Source organism: Vidua macroura, chromosome 4 (genome assembly GCF_024509145.1).
Source record: "Vidua macroura isolate BioBank_ID:100142 chromosome 4, ASM2450914v1, whole genome shotgun sequence".
Lineage (NCBI taxonomy): Eukaryota > Metazoa > Chordata > Aves > Passeriformes > Viduidae > Vidua > Vidua macroura.
The window spans coordinates 46212157-46235630 of NC_071574.1; the positions used below are offsets into that span (position 1 = coordinate 46212157).

General features: G+C 39.2%; 2 protein-coding genes across 3 annotated transcripts in view; one reads left to right on the forward strand and one right to left on the reverse strand.

Annotated features, from left to right (window-relative positions):
• The window catches only part of AASDH (aminoadipate-semialdehyde dehydrogenase), a 34756-nt gene extending 23431 nt beyond the window's left edge, over positions 1-11325 (forward strand). For both annotated transcript variants that reach the window (XM_053975432.1, XM_053975434.1), the window contains one exon: positions 10870-11325. In XM_053975432.1, the coding sequence (XP_053831407.1) occupies positions 10870-10890 (21 nt within the window). In that variant the 3' untranslated portion in view covers positions 10891-11325. The remainder of the gene's footprint in view (positions 1-10869) is intronic.
• Positions 1-23474, reverse strand: part of CRACD (capping protein inhibiting regulator of actin dynamics) — a 68853-nt gene that overhangs the window by 4428 nt on the left and 40951 nt on the right. Inside the window, exons 3-9 of the mRNA XM_053975435.1 lie at positions 21556-21691; positions 11821-11985; positions 9370-9438; positions 7963-8145; positions 3244-6544; positions 2203-2393; positions 987-1152 (exon numbers count right to left, since the gene is read on the reverse strand). Of these exons, the coding sequence (XP_053831410.1) occupies positions 987-1152; positions 2203-2393; positions 3244-6544; positions 7963-8145; positions 9370-9438; positions 11821-11985; positions 21556-21675 (4195 nt within the window). The 5' untranslated portion in view covers positions 21676-21691. The remainder of the gene's footprint in view (positions 1-986; positions 1153-2202; positions 2394-3243; positions 6545-7962; positions 8146-9369; positions 9439-11820; positions 11986-21555; positions 21692-23474) is intronic.

Sequence of the window (23474 nt, forward strand, 5' to 3'; positions counted from 1 at the left end):
GCCTTTAACAAAGCAGTTGAGTCACCTCATTGCTTTCAATGGTTGCATTTCACCATCCTACTCCATTGGTGTAGAGTGGTACTGAATAGATGCAGCTGATACATATATTTGCTTTCAAAAATGCTATTTACTTGCACAACTTCTAAAAAGGTTATTTCAACACCTATTTACTCCAAGACCTTTTCCCTAGGACTATTGTTAGCTAGAGAAATATATGTAAGTCTGTATTTCAACAATCACCTCATGCCACCCCAAATATGCCCTTTGGGGAAGTATTTATTTTAATTTGCCTGCCCTTTAAATATGAGATGGTTTCAGCTTAACTGAAGTGACAGATAAAGCAGTAGGGTCTGGTTTCAACCTACCATGCCATATATTTGACTGGGAGGGAGGAGTCCTAGATGCAAAGTAACAGGCTACCTTCAACTGAATTGAGTATCTTTTGCATTTTTCAAGTGAGAATACTTATTTCTAATATTTGGGGGTGAATATTTCTCCTTGACAAACTGGGAGGTGTGAGAAAACAACATGCTTCATTTCCTGCACGAGTGTACTTGTAGAAGTTAAATATCATTCCCTGTCTGTGCTATCCCCTAACCTAAAGGCAAAACAGTACTGCAGTTGAAATTTACAGTAAATCAGATCCCTCTAATGTGCATTAGTCATGTTCCAAAAATACTGTTGGATATGGCTTGGGGAGACAGCCTAATTTAGTTAACTTGAACTGGGGCAATTCTAAGGAATTGCAGCAGTGCAGCCTTAATAACCTGGTAAAGACTGGTAAAAGTCTGTTAAAACTATGTATTTCCATCAGAATGGCTAGCACATAAGGTGGGAATAAGTTGTGTTATTCTATGGAATGCATTTGTAACTCCAGCAGTAGTATACCAGGGAAAGGAAATCCCCTCGCTCACTTTCTCAAAAACATGCAATATCATTTCTGAAGTGCATTATTTCTAGAGTGAAGCTGAATCTCTCAACTGTACCTGTCACAGAAGTTGGAAGGGTGTTCGACTTTTTTAGATGCTCCCTTCTTTCTAGTCTTGACACAGCAGTATCAATTTTCTTCTCTCCTTCTTGAGTTGTAGATTTCTGCAGCGTGCTTGTTTTGCTGCTGCTGCTTTTATTATCTGACTGATTACTTACAGCAGCCTAAAACAGAGAAGGAAAACTGCTAAATGAGGAAGTCTGTCACGTAATGGCTACAAGTTAGAGATTACACACTTGATGCTTTCATTCATCACTGTCCTTTCCTTAACCTTCCTTTTTGGCAAAGATTCATAACACTGATACTTCTAAAACCAACAGTTATTGAAGACTGTAAAAAACCCACCACAAAGTTTAATTTGTCATGGTATCATTCCAGTCAAAATACTGAAGAGTTTGAGCCAGCTCTCCCTGTTAAATACAGCACTGAAACAGTGTGCACCTGTGGGCAACTTCACACCCATTGCTGTTTTCTTCCATCAGTTGTGTATGTCTCAGGTTATGCATGTATCCATCAGAAATTTGGTTCTCATAACAAACAGCAAAATACATTTAGCTATCCACATAATGCCCCTTTTTTACATCTGTGATATCTATATACAACATCACTGTTTGTGCAGCACCACTTTGGTACTGTAAGCAGAAATGATTCCCTTACTAATAGAAAGCCATGGAGAGTAAAAACCTATTGGGAGAATAGGAAAGAAGTGATTGAATTCAGTGCCTGCTTTAGGCATTTTGATGTATCATGATTGTTCATTTATTTTGTTCATCTGTATTTTACCCAAATAGTACATGCTGCAATAAAAATAAATTCAGACTTACTAATATTCACCTATAATTGCATATTGCAGCTGTTATTCCCCGAGCATTAAAGGTTAACATCTAATGTAAGCTCTGAAAGAACCACACTGCAGACAATTTTTCTGTTCCATCCCCTGCACAGTAGTTCTGCTTATGATTGTCATTAACTACCACCTGCTATCATCAGAGTTTACACTAAAATTGCCAAACTATTGCAATGTATTTTCTCCTAGAGGTCTCAGTTTTGCAAGAGGGAACTCCAGATTTTGAGAATACTTTTTTCTCACTGTTATTTTAGCTTTTATGAAGTCTTACCAAACATAAAAAAATATTCCCACATAACAAAGCTAGCTAACAGTTATAATTATGGTGTCAGTATTTCTAATGGACAGGTTTCTGAAGATTGCTTACATTTTCTTTAGCCAGTTTCTCTGCTTGCTTTGCCTCTCTTGCTTGTCTTCTCTCTTCCCTCGTAGCTTGCTGCTCACGAAATCCCTTTTGCTTTTGCAGTGCTAATGTAATCCAAAGTGGTTGTGAAGTTTCCACTTTTTCCAACAATTTAGAGCCATCTAAAGAGTGCCTGCTCTGAAGGACAGGCTTTTCTGAAAGAAAACATGACAAGAATTGATTGAGAAATGCACATCTCTTGTAGTGAGAAAACCCCTACAACTACCTTGTGAAAATGCTGGAGCTAAGCTCATTGAATGCCATGTCAGTCACAGACCTTTGACAAATCCTGAAACAGATTTTATGCCTCAGGAATAAGAACTAATTTGACATACTCACCCAGCTGTTCAAATTTATCCTTTTGTGTGTGTGTGAAAAAAAAAGAAAGAAAAAGTCAGCAGTTCCACTGAGATAGTGTTTTAGAAGTGTCCTGATGTTTGAAAAATTCAAGAAAAAATTGGGATTTCCCAATGACATGCTGAATTCCTGCCTTGGTTTTTTGAGTGTCCTTACTCTGAAAGGGTAATTTTCCCCTATTGTACAGAATACCATTTCAGGACACAGGGGCTTTCAACTATCTTCTGAGGAGACATTATAGCTACTCTAATTGTTTTCATCACTGAAGACTGCCTCTGAAGCACAGACTGCTATGCCCAGCTGTATTGCTTAAATGAAGAATTTGCCCACAATAAGGGGAACTACATCTTAATATTTTTAAAACTAGATAACATTTCTTTCAAAGAGAAGCAACAGAATGTAGACTTTAAAAATTACACCATCTGCTCTGATTACACCATTATCCATGGACCACAGAGTCCATCACCTGACTCACTAGAGGCAGAGGTAACATTTCTGCCAAGGAAAAACACACACATACACACACACACACACACACTGCATGCCAGGTAAAAGTTATAACTTAAGACCAAATGTCTTCCTCTGGACCTCCAGTATCTCATTTTGGAAATGTAGACAATAGCTAAATTTACTTTGAGAGATACATACCTTTCTTCAATGGTTCAGGCTTTTTGTCATTTTTTTCTCTCCATGGAATACTTAGAGATGGGAAAAATGACTTCTTTTCTTTGATTTCTTCCTCTTCATTTTTGTAGTCATTGGATGGTATGGGTTGGGCTGCATTTGCTCTGTCTTCTTTTCTCCATCCACCATCTGATTCAGCTTTAACCACCCTTTGCCCCAGCATTTCAGATAGGTTTGATCTGTTCATTTTAGAGAGAGGAGATGATGGTGGGGTCTGGCTGGTGGGCTTTGGAGCTAAAGCAGGTTTCTGTGGGACCAGTGACTTGCATGCTGGTTTCTCATGAGCAGGTAGAGCACTCTGGCCAGTGGCTGGTGGGACTACTGGTGTGCCCACAGGTGTTGAAAACTCCACCACAGTAACTGAAGAGTCTTTTAAATTACCAGGGATGTTTGCTCTCCCAGTGCCAGGAGAGGTACTTTCTTGTGAAGTGAAAACAGAGGATTCCTTCTCACCTTCTGTTGAGGTGAGTGGGTCAGGCACACCATCAAAACTGTCTCCTGCACTGTATCTTTTCTTTTTCTTTTGCTCTGCCTGTTGATCATAGTGAAAACGTAAAGAGTAGTTTGTCCTTCGTAACTTTATCCCAAAAGGAGAAACATTTTCTTCTCCATTTGGTGATGGTTTATCTGCTTTTTTTGTGCTGTTACTCTGCTGATTTTCCAGAGCATTGGGAAGTTCTGGCTGGGATGATTCCTTCCCCATAGAATGTGGAAAACTTGGAACAAGGAATGATGGGAGATCTTTTGCAAATTTACAGCCTTCCGTGTTGTCTGTCACTTCCCTACAGGTTTCTGTTTTCTCTTTAGGCTTTTCAGCTAAGTTATCCTTAAAAGTGGAAACCACATCCTCCTTTGAATCAACAGTTCTCCCCACTGCCACTGTTTCATTGCCTTTTGCCACATTCACATTCTCAGCATCTGAATTGGTTTTTGAAACATCTGAAAATTTCTGCCATGCTGGTGTTATCGAGAACTTTGCATTTGCAGAGAGGGTTTTCCTCAAGTTGCCGTGGGGAGCACCGCGTCCTCGGGGTGTCCAGTCATCACTGTGCCTGCAGGCAGTCACTCGGTCTCTCTCATTATACTTGTTGTTTTCTGCATTCTTGAGGATTCTGGAGCGGATAGAGGCCCACTCAGCCAGTACGGCCTGGTTGTTCAATGCCTCTTGTGCATGTTTCATTTTACTGCTGCTGGGTTTGGGATCCTGTTTTTTTCTCTCAGATTTCTCTGGAGAGGGAATATCCACATTTTTCCTCTCTTCTGTTAAGCCAAGTAATGATTTGCATGCCGTGTCCTTAATCTGGTTCAAGTTCACTGCTGTGCCACAGAGCTGTGCTCCAGTAACCAAAATAGCTGTGTGGGGTACACACACAGATGATGGGAGGGAATGAGAGCCCTTACTGGTAGTGTGCACCCTGCAGTCTTTGACAGATGGAGAAGAGAGTCCTGCTGCTTTGATGGGCATAACAGGACTCAGATTTACTTTCTGAAATATGATCTGTTTATCTCCAGAAGACACTTGAAATGTGAAGGGTCTGGATGCCATTTGTCTTTCATCTACCTCTTGCCACCGCAGTTCTTCCCCTATGCGTTTTTGCTCCTGAGCCTCAACTTCTCTTTTCAGTTTCTGGGCTAGTATTTCTTCTGCTGTTTTAGTCCCTTTATCTGGCTGTTTGACTTTTTGGGAACTTGATCCTTCTTGGAGCTTCTCTGCTGGATGCCTACCAGCCCCTCCAGCAGAACACAACTGATCTTTTTCCTGTGGCTGTTCCAAGGATTTTTCTTGTTTTGGCTGAAGATTTTGTCTTTCTGTGTCTACCTGCTGCTCTTTCAGCTTGTTGCATTCATGTCCATTTTGTTCCTTTTGCTGCTTCAGTTCATCTTGTAGAACACAGTCTGAACTTTCCATGTGCATTTGTTTTGTGAGTTTGTGTTTTCTCTGCTCTTCCCGTTTCTTTTTCTTATCTGTCACTTGCTGGGGTTGTTCTTTCTCTGTCTTTTCTTTCTCCTTCAAATGCTGTCTTTGTTCCTCCTGTTCCTTCTCTTGTTTGAGGCTCTTAGGCTCTTCCTCCTGATTCAGTTTTATTTCAACTTCTTCAAGCTCGCTCTTTTCTAGTTCTTGTCGCTGCATTTCTTCCTTATTTTGTTTCTTGAGCTCTGTTTGTTCCTCCAGCCAGCTTCTTTCTTCTTCCTTTTGACTGTCTTTTTCAGTCCTATGTTGCTTTAATTCTTCCAGTGCTAGCCTCTTCTGCTCGTCCAGCTCTTGTCTCTGTTTCTCCTCCAGATCCTTGTGCTTCTGCTCTTCCCATTCCTGATGCTTCTTCTCCTCCAATTCCTGACATCTCTGCTCTTCCTGTTCCTGGTGCTTCTGCTGCTCCAGCTCTCGTCTCTGTTGCTCTTCCCGTTCCTGGTTTTTCTCTTCCTCCTGCTTTAGTCTCTGCTGTTCCTCCCATTGCTGGTGCTGCTGCCCATCCAGCTCTTGTCTCTGATGCTCTTCTTGTTCCTTGAGCTTTTGTGCTTCCAGCTCTTGTCTCTGTTGTTCCTCCTGTTCCTTGAGCTTCTGCTCCTCCAACTCTTGTCTCTGTTGTTCCTCCTGTACCTTGAGCTTCTGCATTTCCAGCTCTTGTCTCTGTTGTTCCTCCTGTTCCTTGAGCTTCTGCTCCTCCAACTCTTGTCTCTGTTGTTCCTCCTGTACCTTGAGCTTCTTCATCTCCAGCTCTTGTCTCTGTTGTTCCTCCTGTTCCTTGAGCTTCTGCTCCTCCAGCTCTCGTCTTTGTTGTTCCTCCACTTCCCAGTGCCTTTTCTCCTCCAGGTTTTGTCTCTGTTGCTCCTCCAACTCCTTCTGCATCTGCTCCTCCAGCTCTTGCCTTTTTTCAGCCTTCATCAGTCTTCTTTCTTCTTTATGGCATGTTTGCTCTTCTATTTTCAAAGATGTCTCTCCTTCAAGGAGGTATTGCCTTCTCTCTTCTTCACAGCATCTTTTTTCCTGTTCTTTCTGCATCTCCTCGAGTTCTTGGCACCTTTTTTCTTCCATTTCTCTTTGTTCTTCCATTTCTACAATCTGTCTTATCCTTTCAGCTTCAAGAATACCCCAGTGATCTTCAATTCTTTTTTCCTCTGCCAGCTGAAGCTGCTTCTGCTCATCTCTGTCCTGGATTAGCTTGTCTGCTGTGAAGCGTCCATTATAACCTGGATATATGTCCTCATACAGCTGAGTTTCTAGGTCCTCTGGCTCAAATTCTGTTATTGTTAAACTTTGTGATCCCTAAAATTGGAGACAAATTTGGAGTTATTGAACATCGCCTGTTGGCTTGTTATCCTTCACAGTGAACCAAGAGTTGCAAATGCAAATGCAAATGCAAATGCAAAAAAAAAAAAAAAAAAAAACCAAAAAAACCCAGTGATTTAGATGAGCCAACACACCCCACTCCAATTTATGGATTACATCATCATAGATCCCATGTCTCTCCCCTATTCTGATGATAGTCTTTAAAAGAAAGAAAACATCCCAAGAGTGATAGCAGTATAATGCCAAATATTGAATCACCATTTGGTGCCATTTTAAATTTACAGAAGCCCAAGGAACAGAGTATGAGTTTCATATGCCCATTCTTCTTCTGCTACTTAGAACTCCATCCTTTAAGCCTGAAATAATTAATGCCTGCTTAGGGGCATTGTTTTACCAGTTCTTTCATGGCAAATCTGATACTTGCAGAGACAGAGCTGTTGCCTGCAGAAAAAAGCTCTGCAATGCTAGCTGGGAAAGAACACTCCTCAGGGAAATACAATTTGCTTTCTTTTCACAAATCCTGAGCCAGGATATCTTCCTCATTAGCTGTGCTGAGACTCCAGTGCTATTGTAGGAACCGTGGGAACATGTATGGATAGCACAGCTAGAGCTTCCCAGGAATACTGCTCTGTTCTGTACCTGAAGAGTGCTTCCCTTTAGGAAAACAGCTCAGCTAATGTCCTGTCTAGCTATCATTTGTTGAGCCATCATTTGGCTCCAGTTAACCATTGTATAAACAAGAGGTTTAAATTTAATTCCTTCATTACAAGAGTGATAAATGCAAGTACAGTGGTACAGAAGAAAGGGAAGTGGCCTCTCCTGAGCCCTGTGTAGTTGAATACTCTTGTCCCATTTACAAGAACGAATAAAATGTCAGGATAAAAATCAAAACAGATGTGCAGTAAGTGTACAAAGCTACAACTTTATAGTTCTCTCTATAGCTGTTGCAAGAGCTACATTGCTTAAGTCTTATTCCTTCTTATAGGGCAAAGTTATTACCCCTGTCAGAATCCATGCCCAATTTAGAGAATCTGATTTTTTTTTCCCAACCAAATTTTGCACCATCTGATTGCCTATATCAGAGCAGCATTAACAGCAGCACATATCTTCAGGCCTTTAAGACCTAAAGTTTTTGTTAGAAAAACTAGAATCAGAAAACTCTCTTAATGTAAAATCCTAGTGGAAGTAATTCAGGCTTAAGTAGTAGTTGTCTGAACTGGCAATATTAAAACTTCTTTGCATCTTCTCTCCAGCTAGGGTTTCAGGTAAATAACAGTGTTAATCAGATCTTAAGTCCTCTGCCTATAGATCCTGGTACACTCATTTATGGTTATTTTGTGCCCAGTTTCAAAAGTAATCTCCCTCCTCTCGCTTTTTGGCCAGTCATTTAATACCTTTGTCAATCTCTTGTGCTGTCTTGACATCCTCTGCTTTTTTGGCTTCACTGACAGTTTGTGCTTAGCTGCACTGTTGTCTAGACGAGCAAGAGCCTGTGGAACTGAATCCAAATTAATTGTTTCGATTGTGCCAGAACAGGAAAACTGTCTTTTTGGCCGAGTTGATTTAATTGGAGTGACCTGTTTGTATCACAAACACAAGAAACTGTTATTAAGCTATTTATTCCATTAAATAAATAAATACATAAATAAATAAATTACACACACACACATTTTTGCAGGTTTGAATCCAAAGGAATTACTAGCAGAAAATATTAGAAACCCTGGCTTTCCATTATACAAATTACAAACTTTGGACATGAAAGTTGCAGTTCTAGTATTTTCCCATTTTCAGCACTACACATTTTTTTAGTTTTCACATAAAAATTACTTAGACCATTCTATTGATGTTTTTTCACAGTTTAGCTCTACTCTGAACTTGTTGAGAATGGGAAAGGCACAGGCAGGGTTTTAAGCAACACCAAACACTGGGACATTTTAAAGTTTGCTTACTGTGAAAAAAATATCTACGTCTTTAAATAATTTAGATTATACTCTTTAGGCAGAAGCAAATCAGATTGACTTATCTAAGCTTCATAATAGAACAGCTACAGAGCTGTACTTTCTGCATGGGAGATGACTGCAGCATTGGATCTCTGACTGGCATGGTGCCTGTAGAAAACCTTCCCTCCAGAGTCATGTGGAATTGTCCAAGACAACACTGACTTTGATGCCCCTCAAATACTTGGGATCAGAAAGTGCAAATATAAGCAGAGTGATTCAGTGAGACTCTTTTTGTGAATAAATAGTGGAACTGTATATCTAGGTGTGTAAGAATGAGCCTGTCATCTGTGTCTTCCATAAGTCATCAAGCTATCATCCCAAGACTTGCATTTGGCATAGCACAAATAGAAAAAGAAGACAGAGAAAAAAAAGGGGGGGAAATACCTTCTGTAAGGAAAGAAATCACATACATTGTTTTCAAGACAGCTCTGTAATCTTCTGAGGTTAAACATATGCTAATCAGGGAACCAATTACTTAAAAGCTGAGGGAACATTTTGCATATGCTTATTGAATTACATGCAGGCATAACAAAGTATTAGAAGTACTTATGAAAATTATGACTCTGATTAATACATCAAATAGAGGAATGCTGCAAGACTGGCAGAGACTGGGTTCTGCTGTTTCCTACAATCAGCTCTTAAGATTTCTCAATCTTAGTTATTGCTAGCTTCAAAACTGCACAGCATTCACAAAATATTGGATGATCAATCAAACAATGTATGAAAACAAAAACTGTCAGGCTTCTAATATCTAAAATTAGAATGTAACTGAGTGCAAACCAAGTATGAAAGTTTTTTTACCTTTTCTTCCATTTCATGTCCTGTCCCAAGAAAATTAATTTTTCTCAAGAAATCTGGAGTGTCAGTGGACTAGAAAAGATTACCACAAACAAGTATTAAAATGGAAAGGATCAATTAATGATGATTCAAAGGACATGTGAAATCATGTATGTTAGAATAGGATTTTTCTCTCTTTCCTCCCTTCACGACTATGGATAAGCAATTCTTGTTCCTACATGCTCTGAGTTTGTCTTCACTGCTCCTTGAATCACTGCTGTCTGTACAGCACTACAAAAGGCAAAACACTCAGGCTTCCTTAACAAGATAATCAGTTTCCAAAACAAAAGAAAGAGCACAGCTTTGTAGGATTTTGATCAGGTCTTAATGATTTTATTTTCTCCTGACTTACACATAAGGAAAAAATATACTAGCCTGTTCAGGCAGGAGTTTCAACTCCATGTTCTTGATGACTCTTTTTAGAGAGCCAACAGTCCTCCAGAGCCATGGAAGCCTGGAGAACTAGGAGTCTTTAGCTACTGTGCCTCTCCAAGCCATCATGGTAAAGAATTTTCAAGGCATAGGGCTTGAAGCAGCATTCATCACACCCAGAAACATTACTTTTAATCATTCCATCCCAATATTACTTTGTAACCTAATGTATGTTGGGATCCCATTACACCACATGATTGTTAATATCAAGGCTAAAAGCTCAGCTTCACAACTACAGGTTAAATTAAACCCAGAACTCTTGCCACCAATTCACATTACTCGGGAAAATCAGAAGTCACAGAGCATCACAGGAAACCTGCACAAAGTAGAGCAGATCTATGTAGTCCTGGCCACCAATTTTTGACAGAAGACATCCCCCCCCACCAAGACCTATGAAGATAGACATGGCAAGGAGTTACAAGGCCAGCAGATGAGACAAGAGCAGAAACCAGGGAAGCTGTCATGCACCAGAATTCTCTGATAACACAGGTAATTAGTAGTGTGCAGAAACAAAAGGAAAGTACCAAGTGCTCTTGCTGACACTATCCATGGAAAATTGGTTTGTTTGTGTCTACAACTGCCTCTGAGCTGGCATGGTTGCTCCTTAAGTATTTGGAAAAAGAATTGCACAAAGGGGTGTTAATTTTGTTTTCAAAATGTAGTATTTTAAGGAGTAGCTGTAAGAACAGAATTTGTCCCTCTGTGTTACACAAAATTACTCTAGCGGGTTTTTAGTACTTGAACTATTGTATCCTTTGAGCTGGAGGTCACCAGGTGGCACTAGGGTCTCCTTCAGGACCCAGGAAGAAGGCTGTCTGCAGAGAATCTGTGTTTATCTCAAACACAGACTCACCTAGCACCAGGGTAGGGACAGTGCATCGCCAAAGCCTGTCCTCAGTCCCACTGCACACTTTGTGCTCTGAGGCACACGGGATGCTCTTGATTCACCTTACCTGATCACACCAGAAGAAGTACTTGTTAGGCAAAAAAAAAAAAATATACCTTAATTTGGTTTAATTTTTATCTTTGCAGATAGCCAAGGGAGAGGTGTGAGTGTGCAGGTCCTACCCAAATGCCTGGCTCCCTGGCAGATTGAGCCACAACCATGAAAGAAGTGGTCACAGAGGAGCTATGTTGTCCCTTAAAGACCGAGGAAGAATTTGGGCCAGCTCAGCCATAAATCTCCCTTCAGTGTGTTTGGCTGAACATAGGCATGAATTGCACAGGACCCTTCTGCCTTGGCCTCTCACACAGCCAGCCCTAGTGTGAGTGAACATGAGCACAGGCTCATGCCCTGGTGTCCCAGGATCCTAAGGGCTATTCCAGAGACCTTTCCTCACTCGCCATGTTTCTTCACTGTCTGAAAAAGACCCTTCTGGACACCTAAATGCCCACAGCATCAAAATCTCCATGAATAATTTGAATAATTATTTGAATTATACTGATAATATATAAATATATAAATAAATAAAATAAAACTTTAGGAAGCATTCAAAATGCTTCTGCCCCTTCTTTGCCTTTGGTTCCTGTCCATGAGAAATATGCATACTTACTCTAAGATCTAGGATTTTACAGGTTTGGGCTTCACACACCTCTCATTTTGAAATTATTTTCCTTTTTGGTATTTGATGCTGTGAACAAGTATCCTTGCTGGGAAGACTGTATTTTAAAATGTTTTCTGTATTAGAAAAAATTCCTGTATTCTAGCAACTGGAAGTAATGTCTGCACTGCTGGAAGCTCAGAGCAAACACTCAAACCAGTAATTCTGTGCGACCTGGCTCAGGATGCCAGGAGCATGCTTCCCACCAGGCCAAGAAGCACAAGCTGAGAGATCCCTCCCACATAAAACAGCCCACTGAGCTCTGCTATGCCTCACTGGGAACATCTGCTATGCCTCACTGGAAACATCTGCTACACCTCAGTGAACTTTGCTGCTTTAGCACTGCTCTAGTGCCATGGACACGTCAATTTAAAGTGCTCACTTTATTACTGCAGTCTGAGATCGCTGTGTCCTGCTGGGTCTCGGTCTCCATGGGGCTGCTGAGCAGTGCATCATCTTCTGTACTGGTGTTTGCTTCCCCCATCGTCCTTGCAGAAATTGTCATTTGTGGAGGCTGCCCAAATTTTATATTTTTGGCCAACTGTTGCTGAAAAACAAGAAAAATAAAACAAACAAATAAAACAGGTATTTATATTACAAGCAAAAGAAGCCAAGTCTAGCAAGTGCCCCTTCTCTGCCTGAAAGCTGCACAAAAATATTCTGGGTGAGTTCTAACTTTGGACAAAAAAAAAAAAATACCATCCTGAGGCTCAAATTGTTGCAACATGGTGGGCACTCTTTCTTCTTTCTCCCCACAAGGTGACTAAAATGAGGACTTTGCTACATGATTTCTTATTTTGGATGATCAAATCAAGTTCTTGACAATGTTGCCAACTTTTGAAAATTTACTGTGAGTTTTAAAATACTCAATCTTTTTTAAAATCTATATTCTAAGTTAAAACTTTGTTCATAAAAGCTAATTGTGAAGCCTAATTGTTGTGAAACTTAAGCTTATGAGAAAAGTATACACTGAGAAACTAAAACTACCCCAAAAGGCAACCTTTTTCTTTTCTAGCCCCCAAACCCTGCATCTCATGCATTTGTATTTCTAAAAGGTATCCTTAGTGTAATGTTTAATCATAAGTTTTAAATGTTAAGGGTTCGGCACAACCGTGCCTTAGAGAGGCAAATTCTCAAAGCAGGGGAAAACCAGCTCTTTTAAATGCTTGGTCTCATAGGAAGAATATACAAACTCATGTCTGCTCATGCTCACGAGCACTGCCACTCACTGCTGTTACACAAAGAAGTTTAGGCAAGGGACATGCAAGAGATGGACAGATAAAAAAGCTTTCCCACCATTTATTTTCCATGTTGAAGCAATCTTCTCTCAAGGGTTACAAGGAAGTACTCTTGAATTTCATCAAGCATAAGATGAATAAAATAAGAAGCATGTACTATATGTCCTCTAGCAGGGTGAGTTAAAGAAATTGCAGCCCTGGCTACTGCAGACATGTACCATACAGACTTTGAACGTGAACTTTTTGCAAAAGAGAGAAGAAATTCTCTAGAAGGAGGAAATGGAGCAAGGAACATTTATGAATATATTATTTTCCTGAAATATTTCAGGGAATCATTCTCAATTAGGAAGGAAGGGACTGTGGAGTTATTTTCCTGCTTTGCTGTTTTTCAGGGACAGAAAATTCTCCAAAGGGGATCTCCCATTTTTGTCTTGTGATACTATGAACAAGTAATTCAACTGTGCAGCTTCTATTCAGAGGAAATGTCAGCTACTTACACAGGACCCTAAAAGAAGTTTGCTGCTGAGAACTGAGGAAAATCGGAGTACACAGTAGGTAAAAAAAAAATTTTTTTTTTCCACTATAGCATAGAATCAATAGCACAACATACACATGAGGAGTTGTTAAGGAAAGATATCTTCTAAAGGAATTCAGGTCACATTAGTCTTTCTTGCCATAGTTCCCAGTGGGCTAGACTCTTATATCAAGTTTATCCATATTACTCCAAAAACATTAACAGATTTGTGTATTGAACCATTAAAACAAAAATTACATGCAGAAACTTCTCATAGTCAGGTTATTAAACTAGAATAGCTTTTTTCAGCCTCCTCACTGAGTTAAAGTATGCCTTATTTTTGGCCACTTGAATTTTGGCAGAAAGTAGTGAAATCTGTATCGTAAAGCATTTTGGCATAGTGGGCAGTTCTGAATGGCAAATTTTTATTCCCACCTGAATTACTGGCATAATCTAAAGGCAGGGGTTTCACCAAGTCCTTGCAGGCTTTTCTGTTAGCAGTGCAGCTCTCTGACTTGAAATCTCACATGCTCCCGTTGTGTACAAGGGAGCTGGAGTGGGCAAAATGGTATGAGATCTTGTGAGGCCTTTAATTCTGCTCTATTCCTTCAGGCCTTCTAATGCTGAGTAAAATTATTTGAGAAAAAAAGCCTTAATTTGATAATGTGTTTTCCAAGTTGAGATTGCTCCTTTCTTCTTCCTAAAGTCATATTCCTAGTCAAATAATTCTCCCGGGCAGAAAACTGGAATTATCAGCATTACTGAGCAACCACCTAGGAAACTAAGGATCTGTGCATCTGTTCATGGTGGGAACATGCACACATTAACATATTGCTTGCAGTGTGTTTTGGAGGAAGGGATGGTGTGTTACCCTTTTGATCTTCTGACAAGTTCTTGATGTAAGTGTGTGTGTGCGGTGCTTGGTGGGAGTTCAGTGGTGGAGCTGTTGTGGAGAAAGGTCTATGCTTGAAAAAGAATGGCCTTTTCAATTACTATCAAGGGTGCTTGAGGGCTCTGCAGTAACAATGTGTTTTTCTGTAGATAAAAGTTTAAATGCTAATTTCCTGATATTTCCAAGAAATATACTATCCTCAATATTAATGGACTGTACACAGTCATGACTGCTCTTTGGTTTTGGGTTTTTTTTGATTGTTTCAAAGCTTTAAAAGTTTGTTTGCTCAGACTAGCATAAATTAGTTTGAAGATTGAGGAATAAACTTTAGTAACCCTCACACTTCCAGAACAGAAGGTGTTTCTCTGTATTATTTATTTATTGGCCTTTTTAATCTTAATTTATCTTAAAAAACAGAAAACTCCACTAGTAGGTCTTCACTGGCCAGTTTCTTTTGGTGCATTCTAATCTCTAAAGCTGACACTAAATACCAAATGACCAAATGTCAAAATGTCAAATAGCTCATTGTAACTACTGAGCAAATTTATTCTTATTGCTGTTAGAGAGTAATGCCAAACCTGCTTCTTGGTCTTTTTTAGAATGTGCTTATAATGTAATGCAATGCAATTACCCTCTCAGAAAAATTCCACACTGACGCATTTTCTACCTGGTCAATTATAAAAATTCTAAAAATGCATCATCCATGAAAGAAAATAAAGAACCCACAAACTTTACTTGGGAGAACACTCAAATAGTCTTGCAGAGAGATGGAGATATATCAGTTTAAGATGCAAGACCTTTGAGAAGAGTCCATAATCCCTGAAAAGAAGCAACTGCTTTAAAATCCTCAAAAGTTCCAGTTAGACATATATTTCTGAGCACATAACTATAAATCCTCTGTAGTTAAGAATTCCCTGTGCTGATGGTTTCTGGATGATTGTTGCCTAAGGAGGATTATTTGCAATGCCAGTCATCAGAAGTTGCAGGCATCACATTTTGTTCTTCTGCCATTGCACAGTCATGGCTAAATAGCATTTTGAAAATCTCCACAGCTGCATATTGGGCTCAGTCAAAGGACCTTGGTCTCTCTTGGTTTGTTCAAGAAGACTTGTAATTTAGCAGCCAGAAACCACCATCTTGCTCTCACATCTGTCAACCAGAAGCAGAAGTAAACAGATGAACTTTCTGTGCCTGCACCTCCCACCTCCAACCTTATCAGGTCCAGTGGGCATTCCTGGTCCCTCAGTTTGCAGCCAGGGGACAAACATTTCCACAGGACCTACAAACCCTTCTCACCATCAAAACAGCTCAGCTACCACACAGTATCTATACCATGAAGCAGGGACTGGAGGCACCACACACAGGGGAGCTTTAGAACAATATCCAGGCCAGGTTTACCTCATCCACATTTTTTTTTCTGGAAGGTTCATGAGGTTTCTGTAAGGTTCCTGATAGTTTTTCTATTCACACACAACCCGGGTGGCTGTCAGTGCAATAGTGAGGTCTGCACATCCAATACACAGGTCTGCATATCCAATACAGATAAATAAATACTAGAAATTTAGAAAAATAATTATAAGTTTGTATTCATCCAGTTTTTTAAATCTTTCTTGGTAACTGGACCATGACACAGGCCGGCTTCTATTTCATGCAAAATAATTTGTTAAAATGTGATACTATTTAACTGATACCAGCTTCCCATTAATAACTTAAGGAATAAAGCTCCTAAGTAAAATTGTTCCGTGTTGTCTGGCACCTGCAGCTAACAATAAAAAAAAAAAAAAAAAAAAAAGCCCAGACCTTCAAAGCACTCTTTGCATTTGCATAGGAAATGCCACAGAACAAGTTTTCCATATTAATTGGCAAAGAGCCCAGATCATGCTGTACATCTCGCTCTCGCTCGATTTGGCTCCTTTTCTGTGTACATGCCTACTTGCATGTTTGTTGGATTCAGGCCCCTGAAACCACATCATTCTTAGGGCTTCATGCCTGGAGTGAATCCAAAACTGGATCTGCTGAGCTGCTTACTCTCTTCAGTTAAAAATCATTAAAACATAGTGTACTATTTCAGCTGACTCCATTCAAACAAGGCTTACAAGAAATGCTGGTCATATTTTCCCTTCAACTCAAAGATCTACTCTTCATATCTGCTTGCAATGCCTAAATATAATGAAACTTAATTGTAATTAAGTTTTCTAGTTATATATAAATGGAAAATAATGACTTAATTAACACTTGTCCTAAAAAGAGGCATACTGTTGAAATTCCACTTGGTCCCTGTTTCTCAGAATGGCCCAAAAATTAAATGCCTTGGGAATACATAAGAACAGGGTGAGCCTATACTGAGCCCATACTTGTAAATGCTCCAATGATCTGTGGCATCTGAGGAATTTTTGTACAGTCCAGCTTTGCTTAAAGAAATATTTGTTTTGATTTGGAAGTGTTGCTAATTTCAACTGTTGCTCATGTGTTCTCATGCTGTGAAAGACTGAATAATTGTTCTCTATTCATTTTGTCAATTCCACTCATGATTTCAGGCATCTCTATCATATTCTGTCTTATAATTTCTTTTCTAGGCTCAGAGGAGAGTTCACCTAATTCATGGTGAACTATGGAAGTGAGTCCATTTCTTAATCCAAACTGAAACATCTGCAGCATATCTAGACAAATTAAATACCCCACATAAGTTTTTTTTCTTTTTTTTTAATCAAGGAGAAAATAAATTGGAAAGCATCATGTGAAAAGTTATATTGGTATAGCTTTAGAAAATAACCCAGGTATAAAATTAACATGGAAACCTATAGAAAATTAGGAAAATAACAAATATTAACACAGATGTTTTGGATACAAGATGCAGGGAGGAAACTATTCCACTTTCCATTGCGGGGGCAGCATGTGGTTAGGGGCAGTACACTTGTAGAAACTTTCTGGGAGAGTCCAAAATTGAAGAACATCTAGAGATGTGTATTTGCAACAAATCCAGACATGAATGAAGATTTTGGTGCACAGTGGCAATGGATCACTTACACATGCTCATGTGTAAAGAGAAGATTTTTTGGACAGGCTTGAAGATACAGCATTTGTGGCATTTGTCACAAAGCAAAGCAGATGTAAGGAAGGAAAATTTTCCTTCCTTGGAAAGGAAGCTTATTTTCAGGGATTACTATGGTCGTAAGAAAAAGAGAGTCTGCCCAAGAAATGCTAGAATGGTTTAGAAAAAAAATATAAATTCAGTTTATAAAGCAAAAAGAATTTTCAAATATGAGGAAAACAATTTTTCTGCAGTGGCACTAGAAAATAATGGCAACAAAGAGATTAATTGCAAGAAATACAAAGCTAGGCAATCATTAAGTGAAAATTTACTCCCAATTCTGAAAAAAACCAGAGCAGCATGGTAAAAGATAATTGCTTTGAGGTTTGGAAAATGACTTTGTAGCTTTGTTGAGATCTGGACAATAAGAAACAGAAGATACATTGGGAATGGCTGGTAGAATACAGATGTGCAATGAACAGTGAGAGAAGCACTGGCTTGGTCATTAGCTAAGATATGCTACTGACTAAAAGAAATGTAATCCAAAACTGAACAGTCATAAGTCTGACAAGGAGAAAATGATACGGGGTCATTCATCATTACAAAATCAGGGAAATATGAATTTTAAAAGTAGTCCTTTTGCATTTGACTGAGAAGTTGTGATTCACAAGAAATGTTTATCATAATTCCTATCTGTATAATAAATAGGTGCTTTATATCTTTACAGAGCAGAGGGTTTGTTTTCAACTACATGGCCACATGAAACAAAAAGGATTTAACTCAGTAGTTCCTAAAGGCTGTAAGCCGTATGTCACAGTCAATCTTTAATATTTCTTGCAGCTGACTGCTTCAGCTACACAGATGTCAGATGATCCAAGATAATTTCAGTGAAGGCAAGCAGTGGAGAACGAAGGCAGTAGTAGTGCCACACCATGGCATCATCACAGCAAGTGGGAGAGAATAGTGTAGGTGCTTCAGGAAACTAATGTTTTAAACAAGCTGCCATTTTGCTTGCTGTAGTTTTTATTAGTCTGAAATAAAATCTCTCTTCTGTTCATTTGTTGACCATCAGAGGTAGGAAGAAGAGTAACAGCTACAAAATGTCTGGAAATTGTTCTAAGACTCTTTGATGGGAGAAGAAAACCAATCCACTAACCTCTGGAAGGGAAGGATGAAATGGAGCTCCAAGAGTTGGGTTGTGGGTTTTTTCTGACACACTGCAAGATTTACATTTTAAACAGTCCTTGTGTCTCATTCACAGCCATGTATGACAAAATAAAGCAACAGATCCCCAGAAACTAAAAGAGTTCAACATTAAGAGTACCAGTGCCTGTGTACCACCTTTTGCTCAGAGCAGGTTCAGGCTGGCTTTCTACCCTGGTTCTTAAAAATTTGGTAATGTTAAATCTCAGCAGTTCCAAAGGACAAGGAAAAGACTGCTTTTATAACACCAAATGGCTTCAGTCAACACCAAATAACTTCAGGATACAAAAGGGCTGCTGGAGGTTTATGAGAGGTCTGGCTTTTCTCAGTCTGAGTTCTAGCACACAGTAAAACCTTTGAACATGACCAAATCCATTTACAGAAATCATGATAAGATGAATACTGCCAATCTGAAAAATCAATAAAACCAAATGAGAGCAATTCCAGAAAGAACTAATTTACCTTTCATGCATAATTAGAAAGAGAGAATTCCCACAATAAGCAGTTGAACCAGTGCACAGGCTGGCCAGCTGCCCAGATTACTACGGAGTTTGCACCATTACACAACATTTTTTGTGGGTTCATCAACACTCAGAAGTCAGCAGAAATGCAAGAAGGAAGAAACACTTTGGTGGATCCCCAGAATGAGATCCAGCACCATCAGTATTAAATGGCTTGCACTGCTATTCTGACTTCAAAACTCTTTTCACCATACTGTCTCTTAGATTTGTAAGCACAGGAACTTTTCCAAAAAAAGATTTAAATTTTCCAGGAAGATTTTCTGTGCTACCTCCAAAAAAAAAAAAAAAAAAAAAAAATCCTGAAAAGGGTTAAAATCTGCAGAGCTTTTGATGTCCATTTGGAATGCAGCAAGTTCAGAGCCAGCATAGGGCATGGAATCCTGGCAACAATTCTTTACTGAAGAGTACCTTGCCAGGTAAATGGAAATTGGAAGTGCTGTGCTTCCACCCTGACATACAAGCCTGGCAAAGACACAGTAATGCTGGTGGCTGGCCACAGAATTACCTAAAGGGCAGGGTGCTCTTCAGAAGGGACGACTGTCTCCTCCTAATCCACTGCTTTAAGAAATACAGATGTTCCCAGTTTGAGTTAGCTTGAAGAGATTTCAAAGTAGATAGAAGCTTCTGGTATCAGGAGACAGAGCATCAACATTTTCTGTGACTGCAAAATCACATAGCAAATGCTGGCTCATAGAATAGCAGGAAAAAAAGGATGGGGTATGGAGTGCATAAAACCTTCAAACAGGAATGACAGTCCAAATAACTCATCAGACCTAAGACTCAACTCTAAGGTCAATTTGAAATGTGCAATGGGATTTTGGCATGATTTTTTCCTAAAACTCAGGGAACAGTTGCAGAAATCATGGCTAGAGAAATGGGAAAAGTTACATGGTGGGCAGCAATTTTTGAAGATACAAGAAGTGGCTCCTGGGCTTATTATAGGGAGGCTTTCCATGGGTTTACAAAAAAAAAAAAAAAAATCCATGGACATTTAGATGAATGTGTGACTGTTCTGTGTGAACAAGTAAATACTGAAAAGCATCATTTGCATTCCTTATGCATTCCTTTTCTGAATGAATAAGTGGCTCTCACCATCATCATCAGAGTTAAAAAATTAATCTGGTATGTTACAGGCTGGGTTCCAGCTAAACTAAAATGACAAAAATGAACTACCATCATTCAATTTTAAATAAAAAGGCAAGCACATATTTTACATCAAGCAGCTGAAACAATATTGTCCCTTAAAACACATGCGATTAACCACCCTAAAAAAGGCTTATGCAAAGTTCATATGAGAAAGAGAGTACCACTGGCTATTTATTTTGTGACTTTCAAGGGTGACATTTTGCTCTAATTTTCTTGATTTAGCATCTGCTTAGTGAACATGGCTGTTACCAACTGCATTAACTATACTTTTTCTCAGGTGGTTTAGTTTAGCAAAGACATTAATTTCCATTGAGAATTTTAAGCTGAATTTTGATATGAGAGAAAACAGCTCTGGAAGCGAAAAGTTATTCAGAGAAAAGTTAGTATACATAAATCAAGAAAACAAATCCAACAGATAGGGAGGGCACATCTCCCTGAAAGAGCTGGTGGCCTTTGTAGGACATTGCAGGACAGCCCACATACCTCAGGTCTTTACCCAGAGTCAGTAGTCATTTGAAATATAATGGTGTCCAGCCTGGAAAATAGAATGCACTGAATCTACCTGACCCAGGGAAATTTAAGCTGAAAAACCAGCACAGAGGAATTGGAGATGTCCTAGTGTAGTTTCTACTTCAGAGCTCATCCACAGTCAGCACGGCTAGCACCGTGCAGGTGCTCTGTCTGCTGACAGCACCGGGCAGGAGGCAGGAACAATTCCCTCCTGAAGGTCAGAGCTGTCTAATTTCAGGATCTCTCACTCACCAGAAAAGATGGATCGTGGGTAGACTTAGAGGTAAGAGAAATCAATGGTATTTTGCTAGTCATCTTCAGGGTAACAGCACTTGCACAGCATTAAAAATGCATCAGCATTTTGACAGGATGTGTCAGCATCCTGAGCAATAAAGTGCAACATGTGTCTGAAGGGCAGCTCTCTCAAGGTCTAGAAAGGCATAAAGCTGAGAATCTTACAGATATACAGAGAATAAAGCAATAAATTAGTTTGAGCACTAATGGGAGAGAGTTCTGGAAAAGAAGGGAAAGCAGATTATATAAAGCTCTTTAGAAGCTAATACCCAAATATGTTGTTTATGCTTTGGAGAGATAAACAAGTCCACCTTCCATGAAAACCATTGAAAGTGCAGTGAGAAAAAGGAGAAAAAAAATGTAAAACATACAAACATATAATTAAAATGTCTTTGCAAAGAAGTCTCAGTCTGCATACCATTCCCTGCCCTCAATACTGCCTTCATTTTTTTCTCTCATTACCACATTTGTAGGACTTAGGCATACAGATCAGGACATACCAAAACCAGGAGTTCAATTCAGATAAGTCCCACAGGTGCAGACGTTTCTGCAGATATGTTTACAGCATCACTGCTGTACCTTTCAAGACCAAAACCTGGAACTTCTGCAGATTATTTGAATTACTTGCAATGGCTTTTCGCCAGAGAAATTAACATGGCTGAGAAATTGTCGTAAGGGTATAGGAACCCATCTTTATGCGCATTTTACATGTTCTGGAGACCATTTCCCACCACATTTTACATATTTTTCCCACTTGCAATTTCTTACCTGAAGAATTTTGACTTTCCCTAAAACGTTCTCCTGTGACATTGCTTGAATGGCCTGTTCACTCTCTGTTCTCCCATCAGGTATGAAAATACTGTCATGGGAAAAAGCTCGACTGCCCATAGAATAATGGGAGGATCTGTTAAAAAAAACAGTCAACAAGTAAGTAAGTACTGCAATTAATTTATGAGAGTGACTCTTCATATTATAGTTGTCCTGCTGTATGGATTTTCCCCCCTCTTGCCTTCTACATAAAACCTTTGTACATTCTCAGAGGAGGGGTATTTAAACACTTCTGATTTTCAAAAGTTTAATGGAGGAGCACAATTCCTTTATACACAGTCTACCTCCTTGGAAGGACCTAGAGCTGGGTGTTTTTAATAGGAGTGTTGAGGAGTTCAACTGATTTTGCTTGTAAGCCTCAAATCTAATTGTTGCTTTCAGGATACAGACTAGTGGTGATGATGCACACATTGCCAGACTGCATGTCTAAGAAAGTGCATTCATGCTTAGTGCCACTGCTTGGGAGTGACACGCTGTCACTCCTGGTGGAAGAAAACATCAGGTGCCAAGCAAAGGGAGCTCTGTAACACAAAAAGAGGTGTTACAGTGCAGGAAGCCACTTCTACAAAGCTGATTACTCAGCTTAGCTGATTACTCCCTTAGCTGATTACTCAGCGCTTCCTATGGCCATGAGCATGATCACACTGACAATAAAAGGATATCACCAAACCCCCAGACTGCTAAGAAGCTTGTTGCACCAGGCTGTGTGTCCTTGACTAGCCACAAAGAGCAAGAAATGCCCATGTATTGCTGCTAAACTGAACACTGATGCCAAGGAGGAGGGCGTGTCACGCATGAACCTGTTATATGGCTCTGATTAAAGTCCACAGGCAAAGGCATGAAACAAAGAGGGGTTTTATTTACCAGAAATTGTTCCAATGAATTTAATTGTAAAAAAAAACTTAGAATTAAAAAAAAAAAAAAGTAAAGGCTAGTGGTTTTGGGGACACACTGAGGGACTGAGGGAAAAATGTATCTGTTTGAAAGCCATGTTTTGTCTCACCTAGAATATTCCATGGTAAGCAAAAAGCCCATAATCTATAATCATTATAAAAGCCATAATTTAAAAAACAGAACACCTGCGAGGTCCTAAATCTCTCCTTTTAATAACCTGTTGGCAACCATATAGAACCCACTTAGAATTTCAGGAAACAATCTGGAGGGAAAAAAATATAGTTTTGATACAGATCTATCCAACATAACCTTCTACATATGATAAAAACATTATAAATAAATATTTCAGCAAAAGCAAGGAAGATGATACTTCCAGAGAGAGATGTAAATAAAAGAACAAGAAAAATTAAGCTTCCCATATTTATGATCAGTATATTATCTTTTCTGCCTTTTAAAATGTGCTAATTGTTCATGAAGTGTTCAAGATATTTCTATTCATACTTTGGAAACAAATAAGTTGGGAATGCATTTATTACATTTTCATCTCATTTTTCCCTGAGGTATTTTAAGTAAAAACAATAAACTTTTCTTACAAAGGGAAAGTGTCATATAAGGTTACATAACCCTGTTGAAACTGATTAGATGATTCTTGACTTTTATAACAGAATTTCTTAGAGGCAACCTGAAAAAAACAGGATAAAAAGTCTCCCAAACCCTCTCCTCTCTCTCATTTATATATAAAATACTTTTGTACTCACAAAACAATCAATCAAATTTTGGCGGGAGAACACACACAGTTTTCTGAATCATTTCATCTTCCATACAATCACAGACTAACTGAAAAACTACTCTTCATCCAGATTAATATTTGAGCAACATGCTTAATTTGAAACAAACTAACACACAATCAGGCAAAGAGTTGGTCAATATTCCACAAAACCTTTAGCCATGGAAGAAGAGGAACA